General features: G+C 40.0%; 1 protein-coding gene across 11 annotated transcripts; it reads right to left on the bottom strand.

Moving 5' to 3' along the window:
• Positions 1-5,462: 5,462 nt before the first annotated feature.
• LOC148011770 (histidine-containing phosphotransfer protein 1-like) lies at positions 5,463-16,092 on the bottom strand. 11 transcript variants are annotated; one of them, XR_015689250.1, is made up of 8 exons: positions 15,697-16,089; positions 14,860-15,003; positions 14,531-14,661; positions 14,315-14,383; positions 12,554-12,625; positions 8,078-8,167; positions 7,408-7,470; positions 5,463-6,041 (listed from the first exon to the last, which is right to left on the bottom strand). XR_015689250.1 is itself a non-coding variant. In XM_087669863.1 (8 exons), exons 2-7 carry the CDS (start codon positions 14,956-14,958, stop codon positions 7,408-7,410), a joined length of 507 nt encoding a protein of 168 aa, XP_087525989.1. In that variant the 5' UTR covers positions 14,959-15,003; positions 15,697-16,089; the 3' UTR covers positions 5,463-6,041. The 11 variants fall into 11 exon arrangements, 10 of the variants coding, with proteins under 10 accessions (XP_087525989.1, XP_087525992.1, XP_087525991.1 ...); XM_087669863.1 differs by having other exon boundaries at positions 8,078-8,150; XM_087669866.1 differs by lacking the exon at positions 7,408-7,470.
• Positions 16,093-16,418: the final 326 nt, after the last annotated feature.

Below are 16,418 nucleotides of genomic sequence, written 5' to 3'. Positions count from 1 at the left end.
CCACCTTGTTCGCAAGGGGAGAACAAGGGGAAGAAGGAGAGAGTAAAGTAACATCTACAAGTGTTTAACCTTCTGCATCATATCTATGCATAGTGCACAACATGTGTACAATGCACAATGCACATGTACACTGCACCCTCATAGACACCATACACATAAGACCTTGCACTTAGTGTAGTATAACCTTTTTGTACTTGCTAGTTCTCCCTTGCTCTTCTCTCTCTTTTGCATAACACTACCATGTTCAAAAGGAGGGAACAATGGGAAGGACAAAGGAAGGAGTTGCCCCATAGTGCACACACATCAATGCATAATGCACAAGAGGGGAATAAGGGGAAGAAGGAGAAAGGAATGAATTGCCTCATTGTGCACCCACATCAGTGCACTGAGCACAATTCACATTGCTCTTCCCTCTCTTTCACTTGACGCAGCCCTATTCACAAGGAGAACAAGGGCAAGGAGGAGGAAGGAGTTGCCTCACAATACCTCTACACCAATGTATAGTGCACGGCACACGGACTAGTGCACAATGCACAATGCCTATGTAAATGGCACCTCTACACTAAGACACACCACCAAAACTCACTGAGCACACTAAGTGTTGTATTGCATCATATTAATTCACCTAGGCACACATGCACACACACATAATCTTGCATGCATACACTAGCATGCTTATCATATCTAGTCATTTCTTTTGTCCTTAATCGATGCTTTCCCTATTAGACACTCTAGATTAATTCCCAAGTGTACTCCAATCCCCCACCCTACCTATCTTACCCACCCTACAGCAGCAAGGTAGGAGAAAGAGAGGATGAAGCACCCCATAGAAGCCTATGTACCATCCTAGAATCATGTATTTAGCCAGTAGCACAAGTATTCTATCTCAATGCACACACCCTACGCACAAAACCCACCATAATGGACTCTACCCTAGTACATTACATCTTTGCACACCCACATGCACATAATTCACTAGAAGTAAACACCACCTTCCCTACACCCAATGCACAAGGCCACTGTTGCATTCACCACCTCATCATTCACCAGTGTATTACACAGTGCACTATTGCACCCATTGATGTACAATGCACAGTGCATAATACACGTACATTGGTATGCACATACTACTATACATGTGCCTTAGCACACGCACAAGTAACCATTAGTGCACATGTTATCTTTACCTAGCTTACCCACAACGCAATACACCCATACTCTAGTGGGTTAGGATATTAACTTTCTTGCATATCACCCCTATGGACGAGCCCTTGCTCAATGCAAAGTGCACACTATACAATGTACAATGCTCAATACACAATGCACACATACACGTGCACTAGCACACACACCACCCTAGTGAACAACCAATGGACGCATACTTATGCACTTGGTAGTTGTCTCTGTTTTCTCTCTCCTACATCAATTAATACCTGCACAGTTTGCAAGGGGGAGCCAAGGGGAGTGAGAAAGGAAGAACGCTCACCTTACAATGCTCTGGTGCACACTCTCACAACACGTAGGTAACCCATGACATTAGTTATTGCATCTAGCTTAGAACACGGTCTCTTATTAGTATATATCCCAATATTGTACAACCTTAATCTTCCACTAGAACACCACTCAATGCACTAGTACATGTGCATTTGCATAATGCATAGTGCATAGCGCAAATCCACAATGCACATTCCCATCAAGCACTTCCATTTACACCCATCACCCTTACCTAGTATATACATTGTGCACCACACCCTTCAATTTGAGTTTTTAGCATCCCACACCTAACCCCACACACCATCTAGTGCACACATGCATAGTGTGTACAATGCACGGTGCATGATACACAGTACACTAGCATTCATACATATAGTAGCTATATTAATTCATCTACATTACACATGGTTAATATATGACACTCTTAGGTTATCTCGCACATGCACCATCAAAGTGCAATACGCACTACATTAGTGCATGAATCAATGCATATTGCATGGTGTACAATGCATAGCACACAGTGCATGAGATACAACATGCACGTACATGTGCACGCAGGGGTGTACACCTCATATCTAACTAGCCTAGTACATACCCACATTTGGTCACCCTTCCACAGGCATTGCATCCTGATGCACTAACCCATCACCTTAGTGCACAATGCATAGTGCACACTACACACTGCATAGTACATAGTGTACATATATAGACAGACTAGCACACATTGTAGAGTGGATGTCGTACAATGCATATGCACAGTATACAACACCAGGTTTCATGCATTTAATGCATTCCACTTCAAGCCATCCTTGAGAATCCTTAGGCCATAATGGCATCTAGGACATTGCATGAAATCGTTCAGATTCATCTAGCACAAGTGCACAGTGCATAGCGCACATGTGCACTACCCATCCACATTCTCTTTTTACATCATTCTACATAGATTCCACGAGGTCACTTACACTACACTTGAGCACATGAGTATTCTTAATCGTTGCACATCGTTAAGTAAATTCTAATATAGTGCACACATTTAACTTAGCACACGTTTTTGCTCATTGCACGTTATCTATTTCAACTAGACTAATACACATAGCTTATACCACAGCCCATGCACTTAGTAGGAAGCACAAAGGTTGCACATACACATTCGGTTAAGAACTCGAACAAATCAACCAATCAAATAACATGAATTAAGCAAAAAACTAAATAAAACACAAGGCAACTGGAAAAGAGCAAGACAATACAAACAAGAAAATACATTAGAAAGACAATTAAAGACTTTAAAACTCAAACTTATGACAATCGAATTAAAAGTAACATTGGGAGTGAAAAGCACCATCACAAATTGTTTGAAAAGCACGGATTCTCACAATGCATCAAGAGTTCATAAAAGTTAAGACAAGAATTTGTTGCTTTTTGGATATTTGAAATGTGATTTTACAAATTGATGAAACAGCTAGAATAGCAAAACAACACAAACACTGAAAGCTAAGCCAATAGTAGGAAGCTTTGGACCCACAACCACAACATAAGTGCATGCACCTATGAAGTGGAGAAGGTCTTCTAACCCCCACAACCAATCAAGTCCCTAATCCTAAATACTTCCTTGATATGTAATAGAAAACACATATATCCCTAACATGATCGACCATGTAATTTGGCCTCTCAATGGAGATACCACGTGGACCGTCTGGAGTACAAGGGAGAGAGCTAAAACATTGTGAGAAGCCTCGATTGACTTCTAGATCACCGTCAACAACTTCCAACAAGCAACTAACTTTGACATCTCAACCATGACTTCTAAGCTATGGGATAGAAACTTATTAAACTCCAAGCACAATGAATAAGCGCCCTAAACTAGTTGTTGGACAAGAATTTTGACACTAAATAGCAACTTGCATGCAAATGAAGATGGATAGCATTCGAAGAACAACGCTAAACATTGGAACCATAAGATCCTCACAAGATTTGTTATCAAATCTAGTAGGATGACATCCATTTGACCACACTGATAGGCTACAAGTAAGCACACACAGCTTGGACCCTCTTGATGGGAATGAAAAATTATGCCTAGAAGTAAAGACTAAACTAAAATCCTATTAGTAGCAAAACAACTACACAAATATTGAGCAAGGGATGACCCTTATAGCTCATTGAATAGTTAAAGCAAGTTTACAACACAAATCACCTTCTAGATGACACTAAAAATGCGCAACGTACCCATTGTTGAAAGATCCACTACCAAGGTTGTGACCAAAGTTTCATCAAGGGAATCCATGATGAAAATATGTACAAAACCATGGCCAAAAACTCGAGCTTGAATCACTATAGCACCAATTGTGCATTTGATGAAGCAATCCACATTGATGACTTTTCATCATATATTTTAAATTGGCAACTCCAATATTCATAAGGATGAAACCATATGATACAAAATTTCATGTCGATGAACCCCTTAATTTATTGCATAACTAAATATTGATAAAGGATACGAGTGAAACCCTTGGAAAAGAAATCAAAAGGGCACCAACATTTAATAGCATTAAGTGCATTGCCTAAACACAACAAATGGATCTATTTTTGTTGAATAACATTGACTTACGAAATAGATGTCCACATGCTTACCATGTTCAAAAAATGCATCCCGTTGTGTAGAAGTTTGGTCTGTTATTGTCGTGCCAATTTCTAAAATGTATCATAAATGAACCATATTCGAGAAATATTGCATTAACGGTTCTGAAAGGAAGTCAAAAATTTATTTCAATGATTTTTGATAGCCTTTATATGGGTGTTGCCAACACCTACAATGTTTGCTAATTTACTTTATAACACTTTTATAGAAGATGATTTAGCCTATTCTTCTGAAATAATTCGATAGTTGAGTACAACTAGTATTCTGGATATGCACCTTGATTATTTCGAACAGGCATGATTGAATCCCCCCTAAATCTAACATGTTGATCCCACTTTCCATATGCAGCATGGCATTAATGGTTTCAGCTTGTGATTCAATGGCCATCAATCCCAAAAAGCTTATGTTTTTATGTGACTGCAGCCTCTAGAAGAAGTTTCGAAATTCCTGCAGACCCTAGCTTAAAATACTTGTAAATTAGAATGTTATCTCCTAGGCGCCATCATCACCTTTCAACTCAAAAGATTCCCGCAAATTTGTAGCGCCATTCTTCCACACCAATCAAGCTCCCCACTATCCACTTGTAAATTAGAATGATACCTCCCCGGTGTCATCACACTTTCAACTCAAAAGATAGCTCACCAAGACATTTAAAATTCTTAAGAGTGGCCAATAGTGATATGTAATAGCTTGGTTAGAGATCAATTATATTTATCACAAATGGGTGACACAATGCCCATCACTATATGCATAATCAAAGATTTGTCATAGCTGTGAGCCAGGGCCAACCAAGTATGCTCATTCCTTCTTGATCCATAGAGAACTTTCCGTTTGCTCATTTGTGGAGAAATCATTCGGTCTAGGCAGAGTAAGTTTTTGCTTGATAGCCATGCGATAGTGGTGCTAGTCCATGGGCTGACATTGTAGATTGGTCAAAAGTCTATACCTGATTTTGACCTTCAATCAGATAATTAGCTAATGTAAATGTGACCATCATACACTATTTTTGTTAATCAGAAAACAATGCCCTGGGTTAGTACCGCACTTTGGTTGTACACCGACCTCATAGAGGCCTCTAATTAAACTAGTATCACAAGAAATCCATGTTAGAGCGGCCCCACCACTAGGTAGAATTTTGGAGCTTTTGACCACCTTTATTGTTCATATACAAATAGAAATCTTCCCAGCCACTTGACCCGCACTCATAAATGCTGTAACTGGCTTTTACCAGAGTGTCACAATGTAGGAATTTATTTTTCCTAAAACATTCACCATCCAAGCACATTCTCACAACACAACTGCCATTTTAGAAACAACCATACGAGCACAAAAGTGAGATAACATCCCCTATCTTACTTGAGGCCAATTTCATCAATCAAAGCAGATCATAGAATTTGAAGGCAGCCTTATCAAAATACAGAGTTCTACAAGCATGTAACACATTATCCCTACAAAAACAAGGAAAACAAAACAGATTAGATACAGGTTTGCCTGGAGGCCTGTTCACAAATATCCAATGTTCTCTACACTATCAAAGCCTTGACAGACAAATCATCAGAAGCAGACTTGCTTGCCTGCACTTGGCACTTCTACAATGGAACACTTCATCCATAATATTCTGCCAACAGCAAGATGTGGACCTAGCCTTGCATTTCTTTTCATCAGGACAGCAGCTGGCTTCTTGGTTTTACTATAACCACAGTTACAAGATGTCACTCTCTCCTGCTGTGATGAGCACAGAGCAACACAAACTCTGTATTTTCTTAAAAGGTAATGATTACTGATTATCCCATCAGCTTCTTTAGGCTGTACTCGCAACAAACAGAAACTGGCAGAATACAGGGTTGACCTCCAAAACTGATCATTGCATCATAGGCAAAGATCCTCCTGCAGCTAAAATCTGTTGCTCCAGCTGCATCAAAGCAGAATGACCAACCCAATGAGAGTACTGAATAGTACCAATCACTTAGATTTGCATGTCTGGTTAATAGTCCTAATTAAGCCTAGTCCACTTCTCTCACACCCCCATGTATTGTGTTTTTAATTAAGCTCAGCAATGCATGTTTCTTTGCAAACACAACTGTATGTTATAAGCCCAGGCACAAGAGGGCGCCCATAGACCCATCAAAATAGAAAAAAAAAGGACCAGAATTAGCTCTTACAATGACAAGACTATGAGTGGAAACCAAGAATCAAAACATCAAGCCTGCTACTAGAACACAGTCTTGGATCCCAACTTGAACAAAGACAGATTAAACCTACAACTGGGTGATGACTTTTGGTATCCCCTCTGTCCTATGGAGGGGCCTTTTTTTTCAAAATAAGGTAGAGGAATAGATTCCTTTCAATTACAGGGATCCATCAAACACACAAACAGCTGAAATATAGAAACTAAACCATTGACTCTAGCTTGTGTTTCTATAAAGTACAGTTACTTATCTCGAGAGTAGGTGATCTTAGTCACCAACTCTTAGAAGTCAGGGTGGTCAAACAAGTTCTAGTGCCAAACATCCACAAATTCAAAGGACATGCAATGATCTCAAGAGTTGATAATATTAGCCAAACTTATTTAAGAACATCCAAGAGTATGCATTGCCTTCCAAAATTTTAGGTCAATAAAGCAAAGCCCCAGTGCCAAGTTGGACAGTATACCTATAAATCATCACGAAGGCTCATGATGCTATCTAGATGGTTTTTCAAAGACTAATGCAGATGGCCACAAACTCTAGATGAGGGAAACTCGACTTGAAAAGGCAAGAAAGCATACTTGAAAGTTTCAAAACATTCCAAGTCCTTGAAGACCAGAAAGAGCTTCAAGTTGTCTCCTACATACTACAAACTTCACAATACTTTAAAGAGGGTTGGTTGATTGGCTTACAAAGTTGGTACTTCTGAAAGGGAGCAAGGTCCATCTACTTTTTCGAATAAAAGCTCTAGTGACACTTGAGTACTAACAAAAATTTTGTCAATCATGAAGATCTTGATGAGCTGTTTGTTAGCTTTTCACTACTGCATGAAGCAGGATATATACTGGCTCAAAAAAGAGCAGAGAGGGGAGAACTAGGCCACTACATGGGCATTGTATTGCACATCAGTTTACACTTTGCTTTGCACTGTGCATCACTGATTACCACTTGTCACGTCACACTTTGATATCCAATAACTACTGCCATTGTACATGGTTCTGTCTCATAGGGCCATTTCCAGCTCAGTAGACCTTTTGATCACCCTGCCATTGTACTAGGCTTACCACTATTTTATTAACCCACTTTCTATACCTATACTAAATGACTGTGTGGAATGTAGAAGTTGAACCCAAGACCTTTAGGCTTTTGATCACCCTGCATTCAACTTAACAAACTGAGCTACACCCATTTGCTCTCTCTCTCTCTCTCTCTCTCTCTCTCTCTCTCTCTCTCTCTCTCTCTCTCTCTCTCTCAAAAAAAAAAAAAAAACAAAATCACACATGTACATTTTGACTGTCAAACTCAGGCAATAAACTAAAGCCTAAAGTATTTGACTGAGGACTGAGAGAGCCTTTAAATAGCCCAAAGCGCTCAAATAAGTTAAAAGGTGGGTGAAATCTTTATAAATAATTACAAAAGCTGTCCAAATGCAATTCTTGCAGTGCCTCCAATTTTCAGGTTTAAGAAACTTAAGTTGAATAGATTTCACAGCACAAAAACTGGCATTGCATCTCTTTACCAAAAGCTATCCAAAAGTTAACAGCAGCAGAAATATTCCTCAACTAAGGTCACATTTGGGTGGATAGAAATGCCCTTCCTACTAATTGCTCATGGGCATCTTGAATCTATCAATGCTGCATGACACATGAACCATTGACTTGCTCATATTAAATATGTATTTACACCAATAGTGCAGCAAGTAATGTTAAGAACAAGAAGACATTCAACTAGTTATACGGATCAGCAATATGCTCCATATCACCTGTAACAAAGTTTCTAGCTTGTTCTTGACCACATAAAACTCTTGCTTTATCTGTTGCAAAGCTTGTAGGCACCTGTAATCACAAGTGGCCTTTAGGGCAAGAAAATCATAGTTGTTAATCTGCTGTATCATATTAACAAGGAAAAATAGCAGTTGAGCAGTCCATTAAATACACATGCTTCTTTAAAAGTTCATATTTTTTTCACTGGTTCCTCCAAGGAATATCTCTTACTCAGGAACCCACTCAATTGGCGTCATGTACTCTCAGACAGAACAATAAGTATCTTTGTTTTTCATACACAGTACCAAATTCAAGAGAGTAAGCAAATTTCAGGGGACAAGTCTATAAAAAAAATTTGTGAGCAAGTGTTAGGCAAAGTAACAAAAGTACGTGATGTTAGAAAGTTCTCTCTCAACACTTATCTTTTTGAGCGATCTAATTATTTTTATCAAAAAGAGAGACTAAGTCATGCATGTCCACAGGAATTAAACCGATGGCAAAGTGAACACAGCTAGAAGCAAAGGGTTAACTATACTCTAATGGTATTAATGTGAAAACTTTTAAGCAAGTGAATTACATGTTGGTAACATTTTTGAAAATCACCTTCTTGATGGAACTAGAATTCTGCCGAAACATATTGCATATGACTTGGAGACTCTCCCCCTCTTGCAACCTTGCTTACGAGACGGACCAAAAATCACACCCTAAAAACAATGGCAATACCAGACCTCTTTTCCTCCTTTTTTGCCTGCCTGTAACTCAGAAACGGCCAAACTCTGCCCTGCCTCTCAAACAGCCCTGTACTAGTCACCTCCCTATCCCAACAGCCTGCAGCAGACAGTCTTGTTTTGCATGTTGACAGCTGTGACACATTCTTCAGCTAACAGCCTCCCATGCTTCCCTGCTTCGACATCTCTCCTGACAGCCCACTTACAACACATCTAACCCATCACACTGCCCGATAGGCATGCCAACAGCCAGCCTGTCCATTTCTTGGTTAACTGACAATGTTTCTGCCTACACACGTGTCTGTGACATCTGCCCCACATATCTTGTTAAAATATTCCTTGCCTACAACCTTAATCAGCATTAATCTCTTAACAAAGACCACCATTCCTGTACAGCCCTTCACAGGCACAAAATTTGGGGTTCTTTGCAGCAGACTTCGATTTTCCACTCAATTTCTTCAAGAAATTGGGGCTTTTGCCCAGAAATCCCAAATTTCACCAAAATTTTGGGGATCTTGTGTTCTATGCCAAAAATTGCCCAATTTCGCGCCCAATTTTTTGGCATTTTCACATTCGAGTTCACATTTCACAAAATTTCAGTATATAAATTTGAGGCTTTTGTGAAATTTCCCCAAATTCTTTGACACGAGGCCAACTACAACTACATCAACATCGGCGGAGATTGAAGCCTTTTCAGCTGCCAATCCTTCCTTGCCATCATCAAGTTTACAAAAAATTGTTAGTTCTTTTGGTCTTTTTTTGCTTTGTTTTTGTGCTATCCCTACATTTCTACTTTGGACAGCAGCTGGTCACAAATACCAGTAATTTGCAGCAAGAAATGATGGGGCGAAAAAATTTGCTCAATATGTTTGCGAACTCCAATAAATTGGATGGCACTAATAATCCCATGTGGGCATACATGATGAAGCATGTCTTAGTTGCCAAGCAACTTTGGGGTTATGTATGTGGATCAGAGGTTAGGCCTGCAAACTCAGCTACACAAAATGTTATGGGTTCATCTAGCTCATCCACTATCACCAATGGATCTTCCACTCCAACCCCTGCTACACCTCCCACTGCGAATTAGTTGAGATGAATGGGTGTGATGCCCAAGCTCATGCTTTGATTGTGCAAAAGACAAGTTATCCTGCATATTCAATCAAGCACAATGGCAAGGACGCTTGGGATAAGCTTGGTTCATGTATCAGGTGCGCAATGAGGCTTGTGTAGCCTATTTGCACAAAAGCTTGAGATGGAGCACATGACAAACGGTGATTCTATGGATGCATGCATTACACGTGTCAAGTGTCAAAGTGCAGAGATGCGGAAGCGTGGGACCAAGACTGAGAGAGAGTGAACACGGAGAGAAGAAAGAGAGATTGGAGACAGTACAACGCAGAAAATCTGCAATGTAGAATGTTGTATATGAATGCAGAAATATACACGGGTGCAGAGAGAATATACACGGATGCTATATAGGAATGCAGAAATATACACAGGTGCAGAGAGAATATCTAAGTATGTCTCTGCCTTGAGGACCTCGATCTCTGTCAGCCCGCGTGTTGTCAGTCACCAGCAGGCTATCTCTGTCAGATATCAGATGTGTCCAAGTGCTGGACCAAATTGCTATAAATAGCAGAGGAAAAATACCAAAAAAATGACCAGAATCAGGTTGGCTGCCTGAAACTGTCCAATTGCTGCTGTACCTGACCGACAATGCTAGCGTGGCAATTGTCCGACTGGTCTGGCCGTACTACACCTACTGACATGGCTCCTGCGACTGCTGACATGGCACTCTGGCCGTACTGCTCTACACACTGCTGTCTAGGGAATGACTCTCTAACATCAAGGACATCACAAAATAGCTTGCAAATTTTAATGAAATAATTCCTAATGCCTCTCTTGTATCTATAGACTTGGCTGGCCTACCTGATACTTATCAGAGTTTTGCCACTACACTTCGCTAACTTACAAAAGGAGATGCCGAGATATGCACATTTGATACATAGGTGTCATTGTTATCGCAAGGAGAGCAATCATGCGTGAATCACTCTAACATAAGTTTGACAATCAAGCATTTGAAGCCAGTCATAAGAACAAAGGGAAGTCATGGCAACCCTCAAACTTAACAAAAGACAAAACAGCTTCTTCCACGAACTCTTCAAGCGCCAAGGATGACGGTGCTAAGAAAAAACAATGTAGTCATGGCAGAAAAAAGGGGCATATTATTAAAGATGAATGGCAAGTGAAAAGAGGATATAATCATGTATAAGTGTTGCTTAAAATTCAGCAAGTGCAAAGGATGCAACGGCATATTTAGCAAGCTTGGACATTGGTCAATCTTATGCTTTTGTTGTGCTTTGCTCATATGATCCTTCTTCGCATGCACATGGTCTATCAATGGCTGTTTATATTTTCCTTTGGCAATGCTACTATTACTTGAGGCAATAAGAAACAACTAGTAGTTGTCTTATCTAGTACAGAGGCAGAGTACAAAGATGCTGCAATTGCAAAATGTGACATAGTTTGGTTACGCAACCTACTGAGTGATTTGGGGATACAAGTGGATAAGAAAGTTATTATCCACTCTGATAACCTTAGTAACATTCGATTGGCTAGAAACCTAATCTATCATATGTAGATCAAGCACATAGACATCCATTACCATTGACTTAGTTTATATCAGTACAGAGGATCAACCTACTAACATTTTCACTAAGGCCTTGGGAGTAGAGAAGCTTCAACGCTTCATGACTATGCTTAGAGTTCATGAGCTTATGCTAAGCTCAAGGGGGAGTGTTGAGATATTGAGCTCTACATGAGCTAGTATGCACTATGCACCTTGGTAATGTAGCAGGATATCACTCACTCACATGTTAGGTGACTGACATGAGGACACACCAATGATTCTACAGCTGGACTACACCTATACAGTCCACCCTTGGTTATGGCACATTTATTGTGCCACCTCTTCTTTCCTTAGCAAGTTTACACTTAGTGATCACGTATACATACGTTGTGGTACTTTCATTTTAGTATTTTATGATGTTGTAGACTTAGTTCATTTATATACAAGAAGATCTCGGCTCTCTCTCTCTCTCTCTCTCTCTCTCTCTCAAGTCTCCATTTCTTTTGTGTGTGGGCTCTTGGGTTCTTCACCTCTCTCCCCTCTTGTTTATTTTCATATCAAGCATAACCACTAATCACCAGGATTACTAAGGTCTCACTATCACTGAACTAACTTGCATTTCACGTGTGTATCTCACATGCGCACAACCTAATAATGCCAAAGCTAAGAATTAAAAATGCGTGTCCTCATGACACATAGCAATTCAAGAACGATCAATCTTGTGTAAGATTGCAAGAAATAGCCCTAACAATGCAAGACAATCCCAGCTCGAATTGGATAGACCTCCGTATAACCTTTTTGCACAAGTGTTTTTGATATTTTTAGGCTGCACTCTTTCATAGTGTTCAGCCTTCTTGTATACTGATTGTCACTACAATATTTTTTCACCAAAATAGTGTATAGAGAAAAAGAGGGTTTCTTTGACAGCCTTGTCAATAGCCCATTGGATAGACCTCGTCTTAATTTTCCACTGAAAAAAAAAAGTATAGAGAGATCATATAAAGGCGCTGTTCATAACTTTTGCATCTATGATAGCAAAAAATATTAACAATGTAATCATTTTCATTTCACATACAGCTACATTGCTTCTAGTATGAAAGAGAGTAGCAAATACATACCCTTCCCTGTTCCCAGCTTCAGCAAATGCTCGGAAATCCACGCAGACAGCTTTTACACGTTGAGCACCAATGCTGAAACAAGCAAACAAACGTCACTGTCCAATTGTACAGAATCATATGTACAGATAATTCATTAGAGAGCTGTAATCTGTCAGTATTCAATTTACAGCATATCACTAACAAGTCCACCACTTGAATATATAAACTAGAAGACAATCATCACAGTTAAATTTTAAATCTATGACTTCCTTGCACAGCAGAATGCACAAGAGTAAAAGCCATTAATGCCTAAAAATCAACATCCTCAGCCTGGAAACAAGGACCACCACTCAGTGTCACCATTACAAACAAGAATCTGGTATCCAGAAATTCCCATAGAAAACAAGGCACTAGCTACCTCTTCAAATACAATGAATCTTCACTTGTATATGCTAATGAAGAGATCTTACATCACATGATGACAAACCACTCTGCACACACAGCCATAAGTAGAGACACCTATGTTTTTATCAGGGTGACTTCATTTTGCAGTCTCTCTGTTTGCTGGAGGTTACAGTAATCACAGGGGGTCAGGTCATTTAAAGTTGGAAAAAATAGCTCTTACCCAAGGATTAGGAGTGTTGTGCAAAACGTGAAGGGCCCCAGGCTGTGGCAAGATACATCATTGCAGCAAGCACTAAACCAACAGTACAGTAGCCATAACTATTACCCAAAATGTAGGTTACAATCAGCATGCATCAATAGTACCCAAAAGTGGAGGTAGATCTAGATAATACTTAATAACAAAGGACGCATTCAAACACACAATAAAAACAAGCAATAGGGACCTTGGAAACCATATCAAGGAATATAAGCTATGGAGATGCCTGACTAAACATTCACCTGAGAACAGTAAAATCCAACTCCAAAAGTAAACTAATATACACAACATATAAGCACATGAAAACCGCAATGTCAGCCACAACAATGAATGCATCGAGGTCACCGTAACACAAACCAGCTGCTACACAATCTGCTACATCCAAAAGTTAACTTTGGCCAAAATTGGCAGTGGCACTTCCTGAACAAGAAAGCCGGCACTTGTAACACACAACTCCCTGAACATGCTGCATCTCTAACAAGCAAGCTGTCACTTTTAAACAACGACTTGTGCACATGCTCAAGTTCCTTACCAAGTTTCGCAGTCCAAGGACACATGATTTAGTTCTGAGCATTGTTGGTAGACCATACAGATACCGTACAACAAGACCACAACAGGGATGTCACATGTTGCCCAATCTACTTGGGCTACATGAACATACCTGGACAGATAATAAATATCAAATATCTCCCAAATCTAGGCAAGGTGGGCTAAAGTACGACCTTACTCGTAGTGATCCATTCCAAATGCTCCAGTATGACCAAATTGAGCCTTGATGCACAGCCCTTTCCCTAGTTTTCATCTTTATGCTCAAAGTTTATAAGTTAAAATTTCACATCACTGTCATCGCTTGCATGTATTAATCACATGTCTATAAGTTACTTTTCCCATAGCTGTGTTGCTTGCATATAAGTTAGTTTTCCCATCACTGTGTTGCTTGCATAAACAGATCATGCAGTAAGAAGTTCACTTTTCCATCACTTTACCACTTGAATCATGCTTCCATACTCACCCAAACACAAAATGATTGTTATGGTTTTCAAGAAAACAAGTAATCAGATATCCCTCTTTTGGTCTGGACTGATTCTCAGGAAAGGAACTGTAAAAGAAAATACAATTACCTTGAGCTACTTCCTTTAAATTGGTGCACATAAGCATCCACCTTCTTGAAGTCCACAGATTCAGGTTCTCTGCAGTCCCGTGATCATTGTGAGCATTCAAGCACCAGATAGAATTCCAACCATCCAAATAATTTGGAATATCCCTTACATAATGCATAAAATTAATATCTATAACAAACTCTACCAACATTTGACACAGGGTAGACGTGTAATTACAATGCTTTTGTGAGTTCTCCTAACAGTCTTTCAGAATCTTCTGCAAAAAGGGCAACCACCTCCGCAACAAAATCTGGATTGCTTGCATCCTGTAACATCTGAAGTTGGGTAAACTGATCATCCAGAAAACCCTACAGCACAACACATGGAAATCAGAGATTTCGGATACAACCCACATGGGATGAATTAATAAATGTTGAATTTATTCTATAAGTAAAACAACTTTTTTTCTGCGTAATTTACACAGATATGATCGAGCAACATGTATCAAGCAATTTAGCGAGACTCTGATGAAACACTGAATCATTTGTATCCACGGATAAATCCACCTCTTGGAAAAGTGAGTTTGTGAGCTCATCAAGCTGCTGCTGAAGCCTCAATACTTCCATCCTGTCACACGAAGGAGAGCTGCGAAACTTCACTGGCATGTACCAATCAATGACAAGAAGCCACTTCACTCACAGTACTGCCCTCTGTAAACCAATACAATGAGGGAAAGAAATATTACTGAAGGCACCTGCAGCACTCCAACTTCACATTGAAAAGTTTCAGCAGATAAATGAAAGTCAGAGATTGCCAAAATGCCAGATAAAAGGCCCTTTTCAAAATCTGCAAACAAGATGCACCAGACAATAATTCAGAACAAAGGGCAGAAGAGAGAGACAGACAAATGAACAAAGAGTACAGTATCTCCCTGTCATTCCATGTATTTCATCTACACTGTAAAACCTTGTTCCTGTGAGCCAGTACAAGGCAGAGGAAGCAGACAAAGGGAAAGGCTGCCCATGGTGTCAGCAGGCACGTACAAAAGACAAGGGGGGCTGGATAGGGAGTCAGCCACATACAAACCCCCCCCCCCCCCGCTCACACACACACACACACACACACACACACACTCTCTCTCTCTCTCTCTCTCTCTCTCTCTCTCTCTCTCTCTCTCTCTCTCTCTCTCTCTCTCTCTCTCTCTCTGTGGTGAATTAGACTCTAGCAGACAGGCCTCGGAACAAATCAGCGATGACAGGAAGGTGCTAATGGAATCCATTCAAGCTAAAGGATAAAATCAATAGATCAAACAGACACACAGAATACGAATTGCAAAATTGCAGTACATGAGTACAGACAGACAGAGACCAAAAGGGGATTAAAAAAAATGATGGCGAGCTTACCCGAGTCGATAAAATTTTAATGATGCCGGAGTTGCGTCAGAGGCTGCTCATGTGCTCCACAGAGACAGGGAAAGACAGACAGAGACACAGAGAGAGAGAGAGAGAGAGAGAGAAAGAGAGCAGGATGAGCTACACCCTGAATCTTTTTGACTTGTAGAGAGAGAGAGAGAGAGAGAGAAAGAGAGAGAAAGCGAGAGCCTGAAAGCAGAGTTTCAAGGATAAGACCCCCGAGTACAGGAGAAGAATTGGCCCGCCTCTTCTTCTTCTTCTGCGAGCTTTGCAATGTCACGGAGAGCCTCCCCTTTCATCAGATCGTATCGCCACCCCCATTAAAGCTGCAAAAGCAGGGGAAGGGGGCATGGCTTCCATTGGCTCTTCATACGAGGCAAGCCATGGAAAACTAATCGCTTTTATTCCCCTTTTTTTATTTTTCTTGAAATTATTACTTATTCCTCTTTTATTATTACGTATTTGCATTATTATTATTTATATTTTCAACCCATTGTTTTTCCCAGCCAGAATTGGGAAGATTTCCAATCAGTGAAAAACTCCAAAGCAGAATATTTTCCTCATCGGGGACTCAGAAATAGTGCCCATCATTCCCTCAAAGACAATAAAATTGAGGTGATAAAAGAAAATGGGAAATTAATAATATTAATACAGAAAGCGAGCAACTTTTGCCCCCAAAAAAAAAAACTCTATAGATAAAAAATTTGCAAACA

The sequence above is a fragment of the Lygodium microphyllum genome, chromosome 28 (genome assembly GCF_053477565.2).
Source record: "Lygodium microphyllum isolate KBCC chromosome 28, Lygodium_microphyllum_v1.1.10, whole genome shotgun sequence".
Lineage (NCBI taxonomy): Eukaryota > Viridiplantae > Streptophyta > Polypodiopsida > Schizaeales > Lygodiaceae > Lygodium > Lygodium microphyllum.
Note: the sequence above shows the minus strand (reverse complement) of the source record. Positions and strands in the feature narration are given on the sequence as shown.